The sequence below is a fragment of the Colius striatus genome, chromosome 26 (genome assembly GCF_028858725.1).
Source record: "Colius striatus isolate bColStr4 chromosome 26, bColStr4.1.hap1, whole genome shotgun sequence".
Lineage (NCBI taxonomy): Eukaryota > Metazoa > Chordata > Aves > Coliiformes > Coliidae > Colius > Colius striatus.
Window position 1 is genome coordinate 2,064,908 of NC_084784.1, and position 23,331 is coordinate 2,088,238.

The following is a 23,331-nucleotide window of genomic DNA, read 5'->3' on the forward strand; positions in this document are numbered from 1 at the left end:
TTTGGAGGGGTGAGGGGGGGTCGCTGGGGTGTGACAGGGGGGAGTTGGGGGGTCTCTGGGGTGGGGTGGGACAGGGGGGAGCTGGGGGGGTGAGGGGGGGATCACTGGGGCTGGGGAAGGGGCTGAAGCTGCAGCACCCCGAGGGCTGAGGCTGTGGGGAGTGAAGGAGCCCCCCAACATCTCAGCCCCCAGCCCCAGCATGTGCTCCTTGGCTCTCTTCCCCCCTCCCCCCCCTCCCGGGGACGTCACCCTCTACGAGTTCAACAACACCCTGCTCTGCGGCCGCCTCCATGAGCAGCTGCCCCTCGCCCTCCAGAGCCAGGTCAGACCCTGCCCTCAGCTCAGGGCTCCCCCAGCATCCCCCTTCGATGTGGGGAGGGGGTTTCAGCCCCTCTTTGCTCACCCCTGTGCTGGCAGTTGGCAGATCTGCCCAGCCTCAGCTTGCCCAAAGAGCCCCTGAAGGCTCCGGGGCGCCAGGAGCTGAGCAGCCGCCCTCCCTTCATCCACCACCGGGAGAGCCTGTGGAAGCGCTGCCTCAGCGCATGGTGAGCCCACAGACACCCCCTAAAAGCTTCACATCACCTTCAAACCCCCCTCCCCTTGGCCTTCCCCTCCAGCCTGGCTGCCCAGTTACCCCTTAGTGGCCTCCTCCCTCCTCACAGAGCCCAGGCTGAGCCCTCAGAGACAACCTGGGGGGTGTGGGAGGGGGAACAGAGAGCTCAGTGTGAGCCAGGGTGGGGGGTGAGTGCCTCCAGATGATGGCAGGGCAGGGCTGGGGGGTTTCTGGGAGGTGAGGAGGGGTTGGGAGGGGATGGGGAGGAAGGCTGAGGGATGTTCCCTGCTGCAGGAGGGACGTGGGGCTGTGTGCTGTGCTGAGGGAGATCGCTGGTGCCGAGGAGGAGGGTGAGTCCAGGCTGCACCCCCAGATTCCTGGGGCTCTACAGACCTTCTTCACCTCTTCTGGGCTCTTTCTGCCCCTCAGGCCTCTTGGAATCGTTGAATTGTGGTTGTTAAAGCCTCTGAAGCTCCTTCCTTCACCCTGCCCAGCCCAGCCCTGACCCCTCAGCAGCTCAGCTCTGGGATCCCTCCAGGGCTGGGCACTGCCCCAGCTCCCTGGGCAGCCTGGCACAGGGCTGACACCCCTCTCAGGGAAACAGTTCTGCCTCAGCTCCAGCCTCAGCCTCCCCTGGGGCAGCTCCAGCCCCTTTCCTCTCATCCTGTCACTCCTTACTTGGGAGGAGAGCCTGAGCCCCACCTCACTGCAGCCTCCTGGCAGGGAGTTCAGCATGAAAACCCCACTTTTCCCCTCAAAACTCCACCAAAAACCCAATTTCCCCTCAAAAGTCCAACTGCACCCCACATTTTCCCTCAAAAAATCCACCCAAACCCCACCTTTTCCCTCAAAAGTTCACCTAAAACCCACTTTTTCCTTCAAAACCCTCCAAAACACTACTTTTCCCCTCTAAAATCCACCAACCTCCACTTTTTCCCTCAGAAGTCCACCACAACCCCATCTGTTCCCTCAGAACCCCACCTTTTACCCCAAAACTCTGTCAAAACCCCCCTTTTTTTCCCTCAGAAGACCACCCAAACCCACCTTCTCCCTCCAAACTCCACCCCAACCCCACTTTCTCCCTCAGCCTCCCCTCCAGGCCGCCACCTCTTCCCTCAGAAGGTCACTAAAACCTCACATTTTCCCTCAAAACTCTCCCAAAACCCCACTTTCTCCCCCAAAACTCAACTTTTTCCCTCAGAAGTTCACCAAAACACCCTTTTCCCCCTCAAAACTGCCCCAAACCTCACTTTTTCCCCTCACAAGTTCACTCCAAACCCCCTTTCTCCTTCCAAACCCCCCAAACTCCCCCTTTTTCCCTCCAAACTCCACCCCAACCCCACTTTCTCCCTCAGAACTCCCCCAAAACTCACCTTTCCCCCTCAGCAGTTCCCCAAAACCCCACTTTTCCCCTCAAACCCACGTCCCAGGGGCTGTGGCCACGCTGCAGCCCCTCAGTGTCCCTGTGGCAGTGAGTGAGGGGCCCAGCACTGACACAGCCCTGGAGCTGCAGCCTCCCCAGGGCCCAGCACAGGGGGCTCCTGTGGCCCTGCCTGGGGTTTAGGGTGCTCCCTGTGTCCCCCCTTTGCTGGGGGATCCCTCTGGCCCTTCCCCCTTGGGCTGGGGCAGCTCTGAGGTTCTTCTCCCCCCTCCCCAGGGCTGCAATGGCTGAAGACAGTCTCCAGCTACGGGCTGGCCCTGTGCCACTGGCTCTCCTCCCTGCACGGCTCCCTCTTCCCACACCTCTCTGTGAGCCTTTTTTGGGGGGTTCCCCCCCCCAGCCTGGGTTTGGCAGGGACCCCCACGCTGGGGGGAGGCTTTTGAGGAGGGGGGAGGTGGGAGGGGGTGGGTGCTTCCTCTTTAAACCCTCAAAGCCTCTTGCTGGGGCAGGTTGGGAGGGCAAGGGTCACTGGGGAAGGGTTTGGGTGAGGAAAGCAGCCAAATTGGGGTGTGGGGAGGAGGAAAAGGGGGGGTTTGGATGTTGGGGGGGGGTCTCTCAGTGCTCAGTGTTAACTCTTTCCCTCCCAGCTCACCAGTGAGGACATGATTGCAGCCTTCTCCCAGGCAGTGGACTGGTGAGTCCATGGCCCAGAGGGGAGCAGAATAAAGGGGGCTGTGTGTGTGTTGGGGGGGGGACACACCCCAGGACATCACCACCCCCTTTTTTAGGCTTCTACTCCCTCTTTTTGGTTACTTTTGAGCCCCTTTCCCCAGGGCTGGCTGTGCTGTGAGAGCCTTTGCCTGGCACCCCCACACCAACAAGTTTGCTGTGGCTCTCCTGGACGACTCCATCCGTGTTTATAACTCCAGCAGGTGAGGCCTGGGGCTGGGGGGGGTCACTCCCTGCTCCCCAATCCCCCTCCCACCCTCAGGATTCCCCCCCCTCCCCATCCCCACCATTCCCTTGGGCATCCCCCCCATCCCTTCCATCACCCCCCAACCCTTCTCCTGCCACAACAGCTCCAAAAACCTCTCCCTGGCCTCAAACTGGGGGAGGGTTTAACCCCTCCCTGGGTGCTCTGTGGCCCCCCCAGCACATCCCCTGAGTGTGTGTCCCCCCCCCTTCCCCTCAGGTCTCCCAGCTCTCCCCAGGCCTGCAGAGCTCTGCTCAGGACACGGCTGTGCCAGTGGCTCCTGCAGCCCCCTCCCAGCTGGGATTTCAGGCCAGCACGTGCTCCCCCCAGCCCCAGAGCTGGGTTTAACCCCACCAGGTGTGCCCCAGCCCCCTCCTCACCCTCCCCTGCCCTCCACCCCTCTCCTTGGGCACATGAGGGGGGCACATCCCCCCCCTCACCCCTTTCCCCTTCACTCCCCCCACTGCCACAGACTGACACAAGGACCCCAACCCCCCTCCCCTCCCCAGAACCCCCTTCCTTGGGCTGCCTGAGGACCCTCCAAGCTTTGATTGTCCCTTTTGTCCCTGTGCCCCCCCTCCCAGTGCCACTGTCCCCTCCCTGAAGCATCGTCTGCAGAGGAATGTGGCTGCTCTTGCCTGGAAACCCCTTTGTGCCTCAGTCCTGGCCGTGGCCTGTCAGACCTGTGTCCTGCTCTGGCACCTTGACCCCACTTCCCTCTCTACCAGGTGACACCAAAGCTCATTTCCTAGCCCAAACCTTCCTTTTGGTAGCCAACAGAACCTAAAGGGGTTGGGTTTTCATCCTCCTTTCCTAGGCCTTCATCTGGTTGTGCCCAGGTTCTGACCTACCCTGGGCACAGCCCTGTCACCAGCCTGGCCTGGGCACCCACTGGTGCCCTCCTGCTCTCAGCATCACCAGTGGACACAGCCATGCTGGTGAGAATGGGGGGCCTCAAAGCCATCCTGACCCCTCCAAAGCCACCCCAGGTCACCCCCAAAGCCATCCTGATACCCTCAAAGCCATCCTGACCCCTCCAAAGGCACCCCAGGTCACCCCCAAAGCCATCCTGATACCCTCAAAGCCATCCTGACCCCTCCAAAGCCACCCCAGGTCACCCCCAAAGCCATCCTGATCCCCCCAAAGCCACCCCAGGTCACCCCCAAAGCCATCCTGACCCCTCAAAAGCCACCCCAGGTCACCCCAAAGCCACCCTAGGTCATCCCCAAAGCCATCCTGGCCCCCCCCAAAGCCACCCTAGGTCACCCCCAAAATCATCTTGACCCCAATAAGCCACCCCAGGTCACCCCCAAAGCCATCCTGATCCCCCCAAAGCCACCCCAGGTCACCCCAAAGCCATCCTGACCCCTCCAAAACCATCCTGATTCCCTCAAAGCCACCCCAGGTCACCTCAAAGCCAGCTTGACCCCCCCAAAGCCACTCCAGGTCACCCCAAATCCATCCTGACCCCCCCAATGCCATCCTGATTCCCTCCAAAGCCACCCCAGGTCACCTCAAAGCCATCCTGACCCCTCCAAAACCATCCTGATCCCCCCAAAGCCATCCTGTCCCCACCAAAGCCAGCCCAGGTCATCCCCCAAAGCCATCTTGATCCCCTCCAAAGCCACCCCAAAACTGCCCTGAGCCCCACAAAGCCACCCTGAACCCCCAAAGCCAGCCAGATCCCTCCAAAAGACACCCTGAAACTGCCTTGACCTCCCCCAAAGCCACCCCAACTCCCCCCAAACCCACCCCAACATCCTCCAAGCTGCCCTGAGCCCCCCAAAGCCATCCTGACCCCTTCAAAGCCACCCCAAAGCTACCCTGACCCCCTCAAATCTTCCCCAACCCCCTCAAGCTGTCCTTTCCCCCCCAAATCCATCCTAGACCCCCCTAAAAGCTGCCCCATCCCCCCTCAATCCTTTTTGGGGGGTCACTACCCCTCTTCTCTCCCTCCTCCAGGTGTGGGATGTCTCCACAGAGTCCTGTGTGCCCCTGCAGGGCTTTGGGGGCGGGGGGGTCACCTCCCTGGCCTGGTCCCTGATGGCAGCAAGGTCCTGGCAGCCACCCCCTCTCCTGTCCTCAGGTGAGACCCCCCCTCAATCCTCAACTGACCCCCAAAATGTTCTCCCTCAGCTTCACCCCCACCCCAGGCAGCTCCTGGATGTTTGTGTGTGGGGGGACACAGGGTCAGACCTGGGGCTGCAGCTTTGGGGCTTCCCCCACTGATGAGTGTCCCCCCCAGTCCCAAATCCCTCCTGTGTCCCCCCAAATCCCTCCTGTGTCCCCCCAAATCCCTCCTGTGTCCCCTCATTCTGTGTCCCCCCAAATCCCTCCTGTGTCCCCCCAAATCTCTCCTGTGTCTCCATTCTGTAGCCCCCCAAATCCCTCCTGTGCCCCCCATTATGTGTCCCCCCAAATCCTTCCTGTGCCCCCCATTCTGTACCCCCCAAATCCCTCCTATGTCCCCTCATTCTGTGCCCCCCCAAATCCCTTCTGTGCCCCCCAAATCCCTCTGTATCCCCCCCAAATCTCTCCTGTGCCCTCTCCATTCTGTAGCCCCCCAAATCCCTCCTGTGCTCCCCCAAATCCCTCCTGTGCCCCCCAAATCCCTCTGTATCCCCCCAAATCCCTCCTGTGCCCCCCAAATCCCTCTGTATCCCCCCCAAATCCCTCCTGTGCCCTCTCCATTCTGTAGCCCCCCCAAATCCCTCCTGTGTCCCCCCAAATCCCTCCTGTGCCCCCCATTCTGTACCCCCCAAATCCCTCCTGTGTCCCCTCATTCTGTGCCCCCCCAAATCCCTCCTGTGCCCCCCAAATCCCTCTGTATCCCCCCAAATCCCTCCTGTGCCCCCCAAATCCCTCTGTATCCCCCCCAAATCCCTCCTGTGCCCTCTCCATTCTGTAGCCCCCCCAAATCCCTCCTGTGTCCCCCCAAATCCCTCCTGTGCCCCCCATTCTGTACCCCCCAAATCCCTCCTGTGTCCCCTCATTCTGTGTCCCCCCAAATCCCTCCTGTGTCCCCTCATTCTGTGCCCCCCCAAATCTCTTCTGTGCCCCCCAAATCCCTTCTGTATCCCCCCAAATCTCTCCTGTGCCCCCCAAATCCTTCCTGTGCCCTCTCCATTCTGTAGCCCCCCAAATCCCTCCTCTGTCCCCCCAAATCCCTCCTGTGTCCTCCATTCTGTGCCCCCCAAATCCCTCCTGTGTCCCCTCATTCTGTGTCCCCCCCAAATCCCTCCTGTGCCCCCCAAATCCCTCCTGTGCTCCCCCAAAACCCTCCTGTGCCCCCCTAAATCCCTCCTGTGCCCTCTTCATTCTGTAGCCCCCCAATCCCTCCTGTGCCCCCCAAATCCCTCCTGTGCCCCCCAAATCCCTCTGTATCCCCCCCAAATCCCTCCTGTGCCCCCCAAATCCCTCTGTATCCCCCCCAAATCCCTCCTGTGCCCTCTCCATTCTGTAGCCCCCCAAATCCCTCCTGTGTCCCCTCATTCTGTGTCCCCCCAAATCCCTCCTGTGCCCCCACAAATCCCTCCTGTGCCCCCTATTTTATACCCCCCAATCCTTCCTGTGCCCCCCACCCTTGTGCCCCCCCAACCCCTGCTGTGTGCCCCCCACCCTTGTGCCCCCCAACCCCTGCTGTGTGCCCCCCATGCCCTCAGTGTCCCTGTAACCCCCCTCGTGCCCCCCAGGGTGTGGGAAGCTCAGAGCTGGACCTGCGAGCGCTGGCCCACGCTCAGAGGCCGCTGCCAGGTGAGCTGAAGCAGTAGCTCACACCCCTCATGGGCTGGGGCCCCCCCTTTTTGGGGCAGGGGGGGGCCCAAACAGTCCCTGTACCCCCTCCCTCAAATCCCCCTCCCCCTTGAACCCCCCCATGGCCGTGTTGCCCCCCCAGACGGGCTGTTGGAGCCCCGACGGCTCCCGGCTGCTCTTCGCTGTGCTGGGGCAGCCGCTGCTCTACTCCCTGTCCTTCTCTGAGTACCGAGGTGAGACCCCCCCATGGGGCTACTGACCCCCACTTTGGGCTACTGAACCCCCCATGGGGCTACTGACCCCCCCCATTGGGCTACTGACCCCCCCATTGGGCTGCTGACCCCCCCATTGGGCTGCTGATCCCCCCCATGGGGCTGCTGACTCCCCCTTTGGGGCTAATGACCACCCCTTTGGGCTACTGACCCCCACTTTGGGCTGCTGACCCCCCCCATGGGGCTACTGACCCCCACTTTGGGCTACTGACCCCCCCCATGGGGCTGCTGACCCCCCACATTGGGCTGCTGACCCCCACTTTGGGCTACTGACCCCCCCCATGGGGCTGCTGACCCCCCACATTGGGCTGCTGACCCCCCACATTGGGCTGCTGACCCCCCATGGGGCTACTGACCCCCACTTTGGGCTACTGACCCCCCCCATGGGGCTGCTGACCCCCCCATGGGGCTACTTACCCCCACTTTGGGCTGCTGACCCCCCCCATGGGGCTACTGACCCCCCACATTGGGCTGCTGACCCCCCCATGGGGCTGCTGACCCCCCCTTGGGGCTCCTGACCCCCCACTTTGGGCTCCTGACCCCCCCATGGGGCTACTGACCCCCCCCATTGGGCTACTGACCCCCCCATGGGGCTGCTGATCCCCCCCATGGGGCTGCTGACTCCCCCTTTGGGGCTAATGACCACCCCTTTGGGCTACTGACCCCCACTTTGGGCTGCTGACCCCCCCCATGGGGCTACTGACCCCCACTTTGGGCTACTGACCCCCCCCATGGGGCTGCTGACCCCCCACATTGGGCTGCTGACCCCCCACATTGGGCTGCTGACCCCCCATGGGGCTACTGACCCCCACTTTGGGCTACTGACCCCCCCCATGGGGCTGCTGACCCCCCCATGGGGCTACTTACCCCCACTTTGGGCTGCTGACCCCCCCCATGGGGCTACTGACCCCCCACATTGGGCTGCTGACCCCCCCTTGGGGCTGCTGACCCCCCCTTGGGGCTCCTGACCCCCCACTTTGGGCTCCTGACCCCCCCCATGGGGCTACTGACCCCCCCCATTGGGCTACTGACCTCCCCTTGGGGCTGCTGATCCCCCCCATGGGGCTACTGACCCCCCCCATTGGGCTACTGACCTCCCCTTGGGGCTGCTGACTCCCCCTTTGGGGCTAATGACCACCCCTTTGGGCTACTGACCCCCACTTTGGGCTACTGACCCCCCCATGGGGCTGCTGACCCCCCCATGGGGCTGCTGACTCCCCCCATGGGGCTACTGACTCCCCCTTGGGGCTGCTGACCTCCCCTTGGGGCTGCTGATTCCCCCTTTGGGGCTAATGACCACCCCTTTGGGCTACTGACCCCCACTTTGGGCTACTGACCCCCCCATGGGGCTGCTGACCCCCCCATGGGGCTGCTGACTCCCCCCATGGGGCTACTGACTCCCCCTTGGGGCTGCTGACCTCCCCTTGGGGCTGCTGATTCCCCCTTTGGGGCTAATGACCACCCCTTTGGGCTACTGACCCCCACTTTGGGCTACTGACCCCCTCCATGGGGCTGCTGACTCCCCCCTTGGGGCTACTGACCCCCCCCATTGGGCTGCTGACCCCTCCATGGGGCTGCTGATCCCCACTTTGGGCTACTGACCCCCCCATTGGGCTACCAATCCCCCCACTTTGGGCTACCAACCCCCCCCAGTTTGGGCTACCAATCCCCCACTTTGTGCAACCAGTCTCCCAAGTTTGGGGTACCAACTCTTCCCACTTTGGGCTACTGACCCCTCCAGTTTGGGCTACCAATCCCCCCCTCTCACTAGCCCAGGGGTCTGCAGCACAGAACCAACAGCAGAGTCTGAGTTTCCCCCCCTCAGTTTCCCTCCCAGCTCAGTTTGGGGGTGTCTGTATCTGTGCTGTTTGTAGAGGGGGTTCTTTGCCCCCCCCTTTCCCCTCCCCCCACCCTGAGGGGGGGGATTTGGGTGAGCAAAGGGGGATTTTGGGGGTGTTCCAGGGGAGACTCAGGGGCGTGTGGGGGGCTCTGAGACCGCTGCCATCGTGGCTGATCTGTCTGAGACCGTCTTTGAGACACCCCACGGGGAGGAGAGGTGGGGCTGGGGGTTTGGGGGGGCTCTGGGGGGTGGCTGAGGTGGGGTTGGGGGTTTGGGGGGGCTCTGGGGGGTGGCTGAGGTGGGGCTGGGGGTTTGGGGGGGCTCTGAGGGGTGGCTGAGGTGGGGCTGGAGAGTTTGGGGGGTGGCTGAGGTGGGACTGGGGGGTTTGGGGGGGCTCTGGGGAGTGGCTGAGGTGGGGCTGGGGGTTTGGGGGGTGGCTGAGGTGGGACTGGGGGGTTTGGGGGGGCTCTGGGGAGTGGCTGAGGTGGGGCTGGGGGTTTGGGGGGGCTCTGGGGGTGGCTGAGGTGGGGCTGGGGGTTTGGGGGGGCTCTGGGGAGTGGCTGAGGTGGGGCTGGGGGTTTGGGGGGGCTCTGAGGTGGGGCTGGGGGTTTGGGGGGGCTCTGGGGGGTGGCTGAGGTGGGGCTGGAGGTTTGGGGGGGCTCTGGGGGATGGCTGAGGTGGGGCTGGGGGTTTGGGGGGCTCTGGGGGATGGCTGAGGTGGGGCTGGGGGTTTGAGGGGGCTTGGGGGTGGCTGAGGTGGGGCTCAGGGTTTGGGGGGGCTCTGGGGGGTGGCTGAGGTGGAGCTGGAGGGTTTGGGGGGTGGCTGAGGTGGGGCTGGGAGGTTTGGGGGGCTCTGAGGGGTGGCTGAGGTGGGGCTGGGGGTTTGGGGGGGCTCTGGGGGTGGCTGAGGTGGGGCTGGGGGTTTGGGGGGGCTCTGAGGTGGGGCTGGGGGTTTGGGGGGCTCTGGGGGGTGGCTGAGGTGGGGCTGGGGGTTTGGGGGGGCTCTGGGGGGTGGCTGAGGTGGGGCTGGGGGTTTGGGGGGGCTCTGGGGGTGGCTGAGGTGGGGCTGGGGGTTTGGGGGGGCTCTGGGGGGTGGCTGAGGTGGGACTGGAGGTTTGGGGGGGCTCTGGGGGATGGCTGAGGTGGGGCTGGGGGTTTGGGGGGCTCTGGGGGATGGCTGAGGTGGGGCTGGGGGTTTGAGGGGGCTTGGGGGTGGCTGAGGTGGGGCTCAGGGTTTGGGGGGGCTCTGGGGGGTGGCTGAGGTGGAGCTGGAGGGTTTGGGGGGTGGCTGAGGTGGGGCTGGGAGGTTTGGGGGGCTCTGAGGGGTGGCTGAGGTGGGGCTGGGGGTTTGGGGGGGCTCTGGGGGTGGCTGAGGTGGGGCTGGGGGTTTGGGGGGGCTCTGAGGTGGGGCTGGGGGTTTGGGGGGCTCTGGGGGGTGGCTGAGGTGGGGCTGGGGGTTTGGGGGGGCTCTGGGGGGTGGCTGAGGTGGGGCTGGGGGTTTGGGGGGGGCTCTGGGGGTGGCTGAGGTGGGGCTGGGGGTTTGGGGGGGCTCTGGGGGGTGGCTGAGGTGGGACTGGAGGTTTGGGGGGGCTCTGGGGGATGGCTGAGGTGGGGCTGGGGGTTTGGGGGGCTCTGGGGGATGGCTGAGGTGGGGCTGGGGGTTTGGGGGGGCTCTGAGGTGGGGCTGGGGGGTTGGGGGGGCTCTGGGGGGTGGCTGAGGTGGGGCTGGAGGGTTTGGGGGGGCTCTGAGGGGTGGCTGAGGTGGGACTGGGGGAGTTTGGGGGGGCTGGGATGGTGCTGAAGGGTTTGGGGGGGCTGAGGTGGGGTTGGGGGAGTTTGGGGGAGCCTGGGGGGTGCTGAGGGGGTTGGGAGGGGGCTGAGGTGGGGCTGGGGGAGTTTTGGGGTGCTGAGGGGTTTGGGGGGGCTGAAGTGGGGCTAGGGGAGTTTGGGGGGGCTGGGGGGGTGCTGAGGTGTTTGGAGGGGCTGAGATGGGGTTGGGGGAGTTTAGGGGGATGCTGAGGGGTTTGGAGGGGCTGAAGTGGGACTGGGGGGTGCTGGGGGTTTGGAGGGGCTGGGGTGGGACTGGGGGGTGCTGGGGGTTTGGAGGGGCTGGGGTGGGACTGGGGGGTGCTGGGGGTTTGGAGGGGCTGTGGGGTGGGACTGGGGGGTGCTGGGGGTTTGGAGGGGCTGGGGTGGGACTTTGGGGGTGCTGGGGGTTTGGAGGGGCTGTGGGCTGGGGGGGGTCTCACCACACTGTGGCTGTTTCAGGCTCGGGGGGGCTGCTCACTCCATGGCCTGGGACCCCACGGGGCAGCGGCTGGCTGTGATCCTGGGAGGTGAGGGGGCAAAAACCACCCAGGGGGGGCAAAACCAACCCAGAGATGGGCAAAACCACCCAGAGAGGGGCAAAACCAACCCAGAGAGGGGCAAAAACCACCCAGGGGGGGCAAAACCAACCCAGAGATGGGCAAAACCACCCAGAGAGGGGCAAAACCAACCCAGAGAGGGGCAAAAACCACCCAGGGGGGGCAAAACCAACCCAGAGATGGGCAAAACCAACCCAGAGAGGATCAAAACCAACCCAGAGAGGGGCAAAAACCACCCAGGGGGGGCAAAACCAACCCAGAGATGGGCAAAAATCACCCAGAGAGGGGCAAAAATCACCCAGGGGGGGCAAAATCAACCCAGAGAGGGGCAAAAATCACCCAGAGAGGGGCAAAAATCACCCAGGGGGGGCAAAATCAACCCGGGGGGGGGAAGGGCCTTTTTGGGGTGCAAAAAGGACCTTTTTGGGAGGCAAATGCAGCCCCTGTGTCACGTGGGGGGGTCTGGAGGAGCCCCCTCCTCACTAGCCCACACCTGAGCCCTGGTAGCCACTTGAGTCACCACAGGGCCCCTCAGAGCCACAGCCTGGCATCCTCCCCACACCCCCAGCTCTGGCCACCCGCCCCGAGCTCTGCACAGCAGTGGAGGCTCTGGGCTACTGGGCCACTGGGCTACTGGTCCCTTGAGTTACTGGTCCACCGGGCCATTGGGCTATTGGGCTACTGGTCTCTTGGGTTACTGGTCCCTTGGGTTACTGGTCCCTTGGGCTACTGATCCCCTGGGCTACTGATCCCCTGGGCTACTGATCCCCTGGGCTACTGGTCCCTTGGGTTACTGGTCCCCTGGGTTACTGGGCCACTGGGCTCCTGGTGCCCTGGGCTACTGGTCTCCTGGTCTCCTGGTCCCGAGCCACTAGTCCCCTGGGTTACTTCTCCTCTGGGCCACTGGTCCCCCGAGCCACTGGGTTACTGGGCTCCTGGTCCCCTGGGCTACTGGTCCTTTGGGTTACTGGTCCTTTGGGTTATTGGGCTACTTATCCCCTGGGCTACTGGTCCCTTGGGTTACTGGTCCCCTGGGTCACTGGATGACTGGGCCACTTGGTTACTGGGTTACTGGTCTCCTGAGCCACTGGGTTACTGGCTTCTGGTGCCCTGGGCTACTGGTCCCCTGGGTTACTTCTCCTCTGGGCCACTGGTCCCCTGGGTTACTTCTCCTCTGGGCCACTGGTCCCCTGAGCCCCTGGGTGACTGGGCTACTGGTCCCCTGGGTCACTGGTCCCCCGGGTCACTGTGTGACTGGGCCCCGCTGCCCCGTTGCCCCCAGCCCGTCGGGACGCTGCCGACGCTCAGCCCGTGGTCGCCGTGTTCCGCACGAGGAACAGCCCCGTGTTCGAGCTGCTGCCGTGGTGAGGGGCGGGGCCTGGCGGGGGCGGGGCTTAGTGCCATGGGCGGGGCTTAGCACAAACGGGGCGGGGCTTGGGAACGGAGTGGAGTATGGGGCGGGGCTTGCGAATGGAGTGAGGCGTGAAGGGGCGGGGCTTGCGTATGAAGGGGCGGGGCTTGGTGTTATGGGCGGGGCTTAGCAACAAGGGGCAGGGCTTATGAATGGAGTGATGTGTGAAGGGGCGGGGCTTGCGTACGAAGGGGCGGGGCTTATGAATGGAGTGAAGTGTGAAGGGGCGGGGCTTGCGTATGAAGGGGCGGGGCTTGCTGTTATGGGCGGGGCTTATGAATGGAGTGAGTTGTGAAGGGGCGGGGCTTTCGTATGAAGGGGCGGGGCTTGTGTTATGGGCGGGGCTTATGAATGAAGTGAAGTGTGAAGGGGCGGGGCTTGTGTTATGGGCGGGGCTTAGCAACAAGGGGCGGGGCTTATGAATGGAGTGAAGTGTGAAGGGGCGGGGCTTGTGTTATGGGCGGGGCTTAGCAACAAGGGGCGGGGCTTATGAATGGAGTGAAGTGTGAAGGGGCGGGGCTTGTGTTATGGGCGGGGCTTAGCAACAAGGGGCGGGGCTTATGAATGGAGTGAAGTGTGAAGGGGCGGGGCTTGTGTTATGGGCGGGGCTTATGAATGGAGTGAAGTGTGAAGGGGCGGGGCTTGTGTTATGGGCGGGGCTTATGAATGGAGTGAAGTGTGAAGGGGCGGGGCCTGGACGGGGGCGGGGCTTAGTGGTGGGACTAGGTGTGCGGGGGCGGGGCTTAGTAACGGGGCGTGGTTTGCCGGGGGCGGGGCTTAGGACAACGGGGCGGGGCTTGCTGCAAGGGGCGGGGCTTGGGGGCTCTCTTGGGCACGTAGGACCCAGTTTTGGGCTCATTTGGGGCCGCTTCGGGCTCGTTTGAGGCTGGTTTGGGTTCGTTTGGCCACATCTGGGGCTCATAAAGGCTCCTCTGGGCTTGTTCAGGCTCAGGGTGCGTTTTGGGCTGGGTGGGGGCTCGTTTGGGCTCATCTGGCACAGCCAGGGCTCCTTTGGGCTCCTTTGGGCTCCTTTGGGCTCCTTTGGGCTCGTGGGGCACATTTGGGGCTAATTCAGGCTCATTTGGTGCGTTTCTTTGCTGATCTGGGCTCCTGTGGGGCTGCTTTGGGCTTGTTGGGCACATTTGGGGCTAATTCGGGCTCATTGGGACTGGTTTGGGTTTGTTGGGTGTGTTTGGGGCTGGTTTGAGCTTATTTGGGGCTGGTTTGGGCTCATTTGGGGCTGATTTGGGCTTGTTTGGGGCTGATTTGGGCTGGTTTGGGCTCATTTGGGGCTGTTTGGGCTCATTTGGGGCTGGTTTGGGCTCATTTGGGGCTGCTTTGGGCTCGTTTGGGGCTGGTTTGGGCTCATTTGGGGCTGGTTTGGCCCTGACTGAATCCCAACCAGCCCTGAGGGGCAACTGGAAGTGCAGCCTCCCCTCTGCCTTCCCTTCCAGTGACCCCAAACCCCCTCCCAGTCCATCCCAGTGACCCCAAACCCCCCCATCCTGACCCCAGCCCCCTCCCAGTCCCCCCCACTAACCCCAAGCTGCCCCCCCCGGCCTGTCTGGGGGTGTCTTTGTGGTTTCCCAGCGGGTTCCTGCGGGGGGACCGTGGGGCTCACCCCCAGCTCATCTCCTTCCACCCCCAGTTCCGCCCTGGCGCCCTCCTCACCGTGGTGAGTGTCCCTGGGGAGGCCCTGGGGGGGTCCCCCGTTGTGTTTTGGGGGGTTTTGGGGGCTCCCCATCACTCTGACAAGTGTCACCCCCACTTTTCAGCCCCATTTTTGGGGGGCTCCTCATCCCTCCCTCGGCTTTTGGCCACATTTTGGGGGCTGCTCCATGTCCAGCCGGGTCTGGGGGGGATCTCGGGGGGGGGGGTGACACTGACACTGTCACTTCCACTCACCTTCCTCTTCCTCCTCTTCCTCAGTGCTGGTCCACAGGGAAGATCAGCCACATCCCCTTCTTCTTCCTCAGTGCCCACGGCCCCGGGAGCAGCCCCAGCCCCGGCCCTGGCGCCGCCAGCGTGCGCGAGCAGCCGCTCTTCTCCGAGCTCTGACCTTCAGCCTCCTCCTCCTCCTCCTCCCTCTGCAGCCTTCAGCCTCCTCCTCCTCCTCCCAAAGCCTTCAGCCTGTTTCTCCTCCCTCTACAGCCTTCAGCCTCCTTGTCCTCTCTGCAGTCTTCATTTCTTCTTCCTCCTCCTCCCTCTGCAGCCTTCAGCCTCTTCTTCCTCTTCCTCCCAAAGCCTTCAGCCTTCTCATCCTCTCTGCAGCCTTGTTCTTTCTCCTCCTCCCTCTGCAGCCTTCAGCCTCTTCCTCCTCCTCCTAAAGCCTTCAGCCTCCTCATCATCTCTGCAGCCTTCATTTCTTCTTCTTCCTCCTCCCTCTGCAGCCTCCCCCTCCTCCCAAAGCCTTCAGCCTCCTCTCTCTGCAGCCTTCATTTCTTCTTCCTCCTCCTCCCTCTGTGGCCTTCATCCTCTTTCTCCTCCCAAAGCCTTCAGCCTCCTTTTCTTCCTCCTCCTCCTCCCTCTGCAGCCTCCAACCTCTTCTTCCTCCTTCCAAAGCCCTCAGCCTCCTCCTCCCAATCCCAATGTCTCCACCCTCCTCCTCTGCTGCCTCCCCAACCCCACCCTCACCCCAATGACACCCCAACACCTCCCTGGACCCCCAAACCGCTCCCCTCACCCCTCCCCCCTCATCCCCTGGACCCCCCCCGGGGCTGGGGCAGCAACAGACACACCCCAAGTTAATAAAACACCTCCAAGGACACAAAGTGATGTTTATTTTTGGGGGGAGGGGCCACACAACACCCACCAGGGACCCCCCAGAGGATCCTGACCCCTGTCCCCCCTCCCCACAGAAGGGGTCCTGACCCCTCCTTCACCACACAGATCAGGGCTGGGCCCTGCCCCATCTGACCCAGTGTGGGGTTGGTTTTTAGGGGAGGGGGCTCAGGGGCTCTGTGTGCCCCCCCTGCCCAGCTCCAGCGCTCTCCTGGCCATGGCCAGAGCCCCCTCCCTGCTCTCGTGTCCCCCCGTGAAGCCGTTGGCGTGGACGAAGCTGCAGCCGGGGATGGCGGCGACACGGGACAGCTCCTGGGCACGGAGCCCACGCCATGGCTCGGGCAGCAGCAGCCTGGGGGGCACGGGGAGGGCATCAGGGGCAGCTGGGGGGCATGGGGAGGGCATCAGGGGCAGATGGGAGGGGGGTGAGAGGCACCTGGGGGGCACGGGGAGGGCATCAGGGGCAGCTGGGGGGCACGGGGAGGGCATCAGGGGCAGCTGGGGGGCATGGGAAGGGCATCAGGGGCAGATGGGAGGGGGGTGAGAGGCACCTGGGGGGCATGGGGAGGGCATCAGGGGCAGCTGGGGGCACAGGGAGGGCATCAGGGGCAGCTGGGGGCACAGGGAGAGGATCAGGGGCAGCTTGGGGGCATGGGGAGGGCATCAGGGGCAGCTGGGGGGCACGGGGAGGGGGGTGAGGGGCAACCGGGGGCACAGGGAGAGGATCAGGAGCAGTTGGGGGCACAGGGAGGGCATCAGGGGCAGCTGAGGGGCATGGGAGGGGGGGTGAGAGGCAGCTGGGGGGCACGGGGAGGGGGGTCAGGGGCAGTTGGGGGGCACAGAGAAGGGGGTGAGGGGCAGTTGGGGGGCACAAGGGGGAGGAGGGTGAAGGGCACAGGGAGGGCACAGTTGGGACAAGGGGCAGCTGGGGGCACACTGAGGGGGGCAGGGGTCTCTGCCATGGGGAGGGGTCTCTGGCTGGGGAGGGTCTGTACCTGCACTGGGAGCTGTGGGGGGCTCAGGGAGGGTCTGTACCTGCACTGGGAGCTGTGGGGGGCTCAGGGAGGGTCTGTACCTGCACTGGGAGCTGTGGGGGGGCACAGGGGAGGGTCTGTACCTGCACTGGGAGCTGTGGGGGGCTCAGGGAGGGTCTGTACCTGCACTGGGAGCTGTGGGGGGCACAGGGAGGGTTTGTACCTGCACTGGGAGCTGTGGGGGGCTCAGGGAGGGTCTGTACCTGCACTGGGAGCTGTGGGGGGCTCAGGGAGGGTTTGTACCTGCACTGGGAGCTGTGGGGGGCACAGGGAGGGTTTGTACCTGCACTGGGAGCTGTGGGGGGCTCAGGGAGGGTTTGTACCTGCACTGGGAGCTGTGGGGGGCACAGGGAGGGTCTGTACCTGCACTGGGAGCTGTGGGGGGCACAGGGGAGGGTCTGTACCTGCACTGGGAGCTGTGGGGGGCTCAGGGAGGGTCTGTACCTGCACTGGGAGCTGTGGGGGGCTCAGGGAGGGTCTGTACCTGCACTGGGAGCTGTGGGGGGCTCAGGGAGGGTCTGTACCTGCACTGGGAGCTGTGGGGGGCACAGGGGAGGGTCTGTACCTGCACTGGGAGCTGTGGGGGGCTCAGGGAGGGTCTGTACCTGCACTGGAAGCTGTGGGGGGCTCAGGGAGGGTCTGTACCTGCACTGGAAGCTGTGGGGGGCTCAGGGAGGGTCTGTACCTGCACTGGAAGCTGTGGGGGGCACAGGGAGGGTCTGTACCTGCACTGGAAGCTGTGGGGGGCACAGGGCACACAGTGCAGCCTCCACTCACTGCCCTCAGGCACCAGCACCAGCAGCAGCTCCTGCTCCAGCCCCAGCTCCTGCTCCAGCCCTGGCAGCAGCTCCCTCCACGGGCAGCCCCCAGTGCCCTGGGGCAGCTCCAGCACAGCCCCCCCGGGGTCCACCTGCAGGTCATGAGTGGGGAGGGGCTCACACAGACCCCAAACAGCACCCCCCTGCACCAGGGGACCCCCACAGCCAACCCCAGGGCTCAGGATGGGCCCCACATGGTCCCCTGGGACTGGGGTCTCCCCTATCCCACAGCCCCCAGCTGTGAGTGACCTGAGCTGGAGGGAGTGGGTCTATAGGGGGTGTGGGGGGGGTCTATAGGGGGTGTGGGGGGGTCTATAGGTGGTGTGGGGGATCTATCAGGGGTTACAGGACTATGGGGGGTACTATAGGGGCTGTATTGGGGTCTATATGGACTGGGGAGGGGTCTACAGGGGGTTGCAGGGCTGTGGGGGGGTCTAGAGGGGCTGTGTGTGGGATCTATGAGGGGTTACAGAGCTGTGGGGGGGGTCTATGGGGGATTACAGAGCTGTGGGGGGGTCTATAGGAGCTGTGGGGGGCTCTATGGGGGTTACAGAGCAGTGTGTAGGGTCTATGGGGGGGCTACAGAGCTGTGGGGGGGTCTATAGGGGCTGTGTGTGGGATCTATGGGGGGGTTACAGAGCTGTGGGGGGGGGTCTATGGGGGGGTTACAGAGCAGTGTGTGGGTCTATAGGGGCTGTGTGTGGGGTCTATGGGGGGGGTTACAGAGCTGGAGGGGTGTCTATGGGGGGTTATAGAGCTGTGGGGGGGGTCTATAGGGGCTGTGGGGGGTCTATGGGGGCTGTGAGGGGTCTATAGGGGCTCTGGGGGCCTCTATGGGGGTTACAGAGCAGTGTGTGGGTCTATAGGGGCTGTGTGTGGGGTCTATGGGGGGGTTACAGAGCTGGGGGGGGTGTCTATGGGGGGTTATAGAACTGTGGGGGGGTCTATAGGGGCTGTGTGTGGGGTCTATGGGGGTTGCAGAGCAGTGTGTGGGTCTATGGGGGCTTTGTGTGGGATCTATGGGGGGGCTACAGAGGTGGGGGGGTCTATGGGGGGCTATAGAACTGTGGGGGGGTCTATAGGGGCTGTGGGGGCTCTATGGGGGGTTACAGAGCAGTGTGTGGGTCTATGGGGGCTTTGTGTGGGATCTATGGGGGGGCTACAGAGGTGGGGGGGTCTATGGGGGGGCTACAGAGCTGTGAGGGGATCTATAGGGGCTGTGGGGGGCTCTATGGGGGTTTCAGAGCAGTGTGTGGGTCTACAGAGGCTGTGTGTGGGGTCTATGGGGGGGCTACAGAGCTGGGGGGGTGTCTATGGGGGGGTTACAAAGCTGTGGGGGGGTCTATAGGGGCTGTGGGGGGTCTATGGGGGCTGTGGGGGGCTCTGTGGGGGTTACAGAGCAGTGTGTGGGTCTATGGGGGCTTTGTGTGGGGTCTATGGGGGGTTACAGAGCTGGGGGGGGGTCTATGGGGGGTTATAGAGCTGTGGAGGGGGGGGTCTATGGGGGCTGTTGGGGGTCTATAGGGGCTCTGGGGGGCTCTATGGGGGTTACAGAGCAGTGTGTGGGTCTATAGGGGCTTTGTGTGGGGTCTATGGGGGGGCTACAGAGCTGGGGGGGGGGGTCTATGGGGGTCCCTAGTGGCTGTATCTATAGAGCACATGGGCTGGGCCCCTTGGCCCCGCCCCCTCCCCTGACCACGCCCCATAATGACCACGCCCCTCCGTGACCCCGCCCCCTCCCCGGCCCCGCCCCCCGGTACCCGGCGCCGCTGGCCGATGGCCGCCCGCAGCAGGTCCCGCGCCGGCAGCCACACGTGCCGGTAGTAGCCCACCCGCTCCAGGAACTCGCCCCCCACCAGCTCCAGCGCGCGCTCGAAGGCCGCCTGAACCTGCGGGGAGGGGGGGGGGGTGTTGGGGAGAGAAGGGTCAGCGCCGGCCCCTCCCCCACCGTCAGCCCCCTCCCGCCGCCCGTCCCCCACCTGCGGCCGCTCCCGGGGCTGGTTCCAGGGCGGGTTGAGCCGGGCGACCCTCGCGCTCAGGGTCGTGGTCACGGCGTAGCGCGGCCGCCCCTCCCCCACCGCCAGCCCGTTGTCGATCGCGTCGATCTCCTCCACGAAGTTCTCGTAGAGCTGCCGGGGGAGGGGGCTCAGGCCCGGAACCCCCAGTCCCTCCCAGTCCCCCCCAGCTCTTCCCAGTCCCCCCCAGCTCCTCCCAGTTCCTCCCAATCCCTCCCAGTCCCCCCCAGCTCTTCCCAGTCCCTCCCAGCTCCTCCCAGTCCCCCCCAGTCCCTCCCAGTCCCCCCCAGCTCTTCCTCGCCCCCCAGCTCCTCCCAGTCCCCCCCAGCTCTTCCCAGTCCCTCCCAGTTCCCCCCAATTCCCCTCAGCTCTTCCCAGTCCCTCCCAGACCCCCACAGCTCCTCCCAGTCCCCCCCAGCTCCTCCCAGTCCCTCCCAGCTCTTCCCCACCCCCCAGCTCTTCCCCGCCCCCCAGCTCCTCCCAGTCCCCCCCAGTTCCTCCCAGTCCCTCCCAGTTCCCCCCAATTCCCCTCAGCTCTTCCCAGTCCCTCCCAGACCCCCCCAGCTCCTCCCAGTCCCTCCCAGCTCTTCCCCACCCCCCAGCTCTTCCCAGTCCCTCCCAGTTCACCCCTAGTCCCCCCCAGGCCCCCCAATCTTTCCCAGTCCCTCCCCAGTGCTCTCCAGTCCTCCCAGTATACTCCCCACTCCCTCCAGTCCCCCTTCAGTCCCTCTCACCCCCTTCCCAGTCCCTCCAGTCCCCCCCAGTTAACCCCCCATCCCTCCCCAATCCCTTCAATCCCTCTTCAACCCTCCCAGACCTCCCCCCACACCCCCTTCCCAGTCCCTCCCAGTTGCCCCAGTACCTGATCATAGAGCAATTCCACCTCTGGGCTGTCCTGGGGCTGCTCCAAGAGCTGAGCCAAGATTTGGGAGCCAAAGTGGCAATAAACGAGCCCAGCGCTGCTGAGCTTGGTGAGCCAGGGCTTGTGGGGCCTGAGGCTGTGCATGGAGTGGCTGAAGGAGCTGGGTAAGAGGTGGAGGAGGAAAAAGAGGGGTGTTGAGGCTGAGGGGCCACCCCAAGAGGTGTCAGGGAGGGGTTTGGGGGGGGTCTCACCGCTGGTGATGGTCGTATCGATGGCGCTTGGGGTCGAACTCGCCCCCCACGTCCAGCACCACGTCACACTGAGCCAGCAGAGCCGGGTCCCGGGAGCGCAGCACCTCGGCTTCCTGGGGGGAACCCCAAAAGGGAGGGGGAACTGCATCAAAGGGAGGGCAAGGGTGAAAGGGAGACATGGGGAGGGGGTTTTGGAGAGGAGGGGGGATGCGGGAGGGGGGTGAAAAGTGAGGGAGGAGGCAAAGGAGGGATCCAAAAGGGATGAAAGGGGATGAAAAGGGATGAAAGGGGACTCAAAGGGGTGAAAGGAACCCCAAAAGGGATCAAAGGGGTCCAAAAAGGGATCAAAGGGGCTCAAAAGTGATGAAAGGGGACCCAAAAGGGGTGAAAGGGGTCCCAAAAGGGATCAAAGGGGTCCCAAAAGTGATCAAAGGGGTCCCAAAAGTGATCAAAGGGGCCCCAAAAGGGATGAAAGGGTCTCAAAAGTGATGAAAGGGGACCCAAAAGGGGTGAAAGGGGTCCCAAAAGGGATCAAAGGGGTCCCAAAAGTGATCAAAGGGGCCCCAAAAGGGATGAAAGGGTCTCAAAAGTGATGAAAGGGGACACAAAAGGGGTGAAAGGAACCCCAAAAGGGGTGAAAGGGGTCCCAAAAGGGATCAAAGGGGACCCAAAAGGGGTGAAAGGGGACCAAAAAGGGGTGAAAGGGGTCCAAAAAGGGATAAAAGGGGTCCCAAAAGGGATGAAAAGGGTACCAAAAAGGAGAAAGGGGTCCCAAAAGGGCTGAAAGGGGTCCCAAAAGTGATTAAAGGGGTCTCGAAAGGGATCAAAGGGGTCCCAAAAGTGAGGGGAAGGGCCATGGGGGTCTTAAAAATGACTGAGGGGGTCCTCAAAGCTGAGGGGAGATGCAGGAGGGTCTCAAAATTGAGGGAGGGGGCATGGGAGGGCCCCAAAAGTGATGAAAGGGGTCCTAAAAGTGATGAAAGGAGTCTCACAAGTGAGGGAGGGGATATGGGAGGGGTCCCAACAGTGATGAAAGGGGTCCCAAAAGTGAGGGGGGGGCTCATGAGGGTCTGGAAAGTGACCAGGGAGGGTCTCTAAAGTGAGGGAGGGGATGTGGAGGGGGTTCAGAGAGGAATGAGGGTCTCAGAAGTGAGGGAGGGGGCAAAGGAGGGACCCAAAAGTGATGAAAGGGGTCCCAAAAGTGAGGGGAGGAGGGCCATGGGGGTCTTAAAAGTGACTGAGGGGGTCCTCAAAGCTGAGGGGAGATGCAGGAGGGTCTCAAAAGTGTGGGAGGGGGGACATGGAGGGGGTTCAGAGAAGAAGGGGGGACTCATGGGGGTCTCAAAAGTGAAGGAGGGGGCATGGGGAGGGACCCCAAAAGTGATGAAAGGGGTCCCAAAAGTGAGGGAGGGGCTCATGAGGGTCTGGAAAGTGAGCAGGGAGGGTCTCTAAAGTGAGGGAGGGGTTGTGGAGGGGGTTCAGAGAGGAAAAGGAGACTCATGGAGGTCTCAAAAGTGAGGGAAGGGACACAGAGAGACCCCAAAAGCGATCCAAGAGGTCCCAAAAATGAAGGGGGGGGACATGAGGGTCTGCAGAGTGCCCAGGGCGGGGTCCTCAAAGGTCAGGGGGGATGCAGGAGGACCCCAAAAGTGAGGAGGAGACAGAGGGGTCCCAAAAAGCGAGGGGGGGCATGGGGGGGCTCCCAGAGTGAAAAGGGGGGGGATCACAAGGAGGTCCTAAAATGACGGGGGGGGGGACACAAAGGGGTCCCAAAGTGACGGGGGGGACACAAAGGGGTCCCAAAGTGACGGGGGGGGACACAAAGGGGTCCCAAAGTGACGGGGGGGACACAAAGGGGTCCCAAAGTGACGGGGGGGGGCACAAAGGGGTCCCAAAGTGACGGGGGGGACACAAAGGGGTCCCAAAGTGACGGGGGGCACAAGGGGGACCCTGAGTGAGGCGACAAAGGGGGGCGGGGGCGCCCCGAAAGTGATGGGGGGGCTCCAGGAGTGAGGAGGGACACAAGGGGGGACCCAAAAGTGACCCAAAGTGACGAGAGGGTCCAAAAGGGTCCCCCAAAAGTGGGTCCTGAGAGGATGGGGGCGCTGCCGCAGTCCCGGGGGAGGGTCCCGGGAGGCGCCGGCCGTACCCGGTAGCGCGGCAGGAGGCGCAGCAGGAAGCAGGCCAACACCTCGTCGCAGTGGAAGGTGCCGTCGTGGGTACCGATTCGTGGCGGGGGGGGGTTGGAGGCGGCGGTTGGTTTGAGCCCCCCCGGAGCGGGAGCGGCGCCGGGATCCCGAGCGGCCGCCGCCATGGCGCGCGCCGCCGCCACCGCCCGCACCGGGAGCGAGAGACGCGGCATCGCGCATGCGCGGCCACGCCCATCGGCGAGGCCACGCCCCCTCCCGCGGGCACAGGGTGTCCGGTGCTGAAGCCACGCCCCCACAGAGACCACGCCCCACCCCCAGTGGATACAAAGTATCTTGTGCTAGGCCACGCCCCTCATACAGACCACGCCCCCTCCAACGGGTCTGTATTGTGCTGCAGCCACGCCCCTCAAAGGCCACGCCCCCTCCCGCGGACACAGGGTCTTGTGCTGAGACCACGCCCCCTCCCGGTGGATACAATGTATCCTGTGCCGAGGCCACGCCCCCGCGGAGCCCACATCCCCTCCCCGGATACAATGTATCTGTGCCGAGGCCACGCCCCTCTGCTGAGACCACGCCTCCTTCCCCGTGGATACAATGTAACTGTGTCGAGACCACGCCCCCTCTTCATGGATACAAAGTATCCTGTGCCGAGGCCACGCCCCCGCGGAGCCCGCATCCCCTCCCCGGATACAATGTATCTTGTGCTGAGACCACGCCCCCTCCCCTCCCCCGTGGATACAATGTATCCTGTGTCGAGACCACGCCCCTCCCCATGGCCACAATGTATCTGTGCTGAGGCCACGCCCCCTGCAGAGACCACGCCCCCTCCCCGTGGACACTGCCCTATGCTTAGGCCACGCCCCTCCCGCGT

The 23,331-nt window shown here is 64.0% G+C and overlaps 3 protein-coding genes across 3 annotated transcripts in view; 1 reads left to right on the forward strand and 2 right to left on the reverse strand.

Moving 5' to 3' along the window:
- The window catches only part of LOC133627886 (zinc finger protein 853-like), an 868-nt gene extending 667 nt beyond the window's left edge, over positions 1-201 (reverse strand). The window contains 1 exon segment of the mRNA XM_062015315.1: positions 179-201. Coding sequence (XP_061871299.1) covers positions 179-201 — 23 coding nt within the window.
- Positions 191-15,320, forward strand: AAAS (aladin WD repeat nucleoporin). Its single transcript, XM_062015431.1, is given in 17 exon segments — positions 191-322; positions 418-545; positions 848-903; positions 2,211-2,302; positions 2,582-2,628; positions 2,768-2,866; positions 3,492-3,635; positions 3,725-3,845; positions 4,870-4,942; positions 4,945-4,993; positions 6,600-6,660; positions 6,803-6,893; positions 8,895-8,988; positions 11,041-11,108; positions 12,421-12,502; positions 14,140-14,224; positions 14,479-15,320. Coding segments are annotated over 17 exon segments (1,542 nt in total). The 5' UTR covers positions 191-199; the 3' UTR covers positions 14,608-15,320.
- Positions 15,311-22,662, reverse strand: MYG1 (MYG1 exonuclease). Its single transcript, XM_062015441.1, has 7 exons — positions 22,460-22,662; positions 20,311-20,423; positions 20,060-20,219; positions 19,162-19,311; positions 18,943-19,071; positions 17,090-17,274; positions 15,311-15,682 (listed from the first exon to the last, which is right to left on the reverse strand). Exons 1-7 carry the CDS (start codon positions 22,622-22,624, stop codon positions 15,499-15,501), a joined length of 1,086 nt encoding a protein of 361 aa, XP_061871425.1. The 5' UTR covers positions 22,625-22,662; the 3' UTR covers positions 15,311-15,498.
- Between the last annotated feature and the right edge of the window lie 669 nt (positions 22,663-23,331).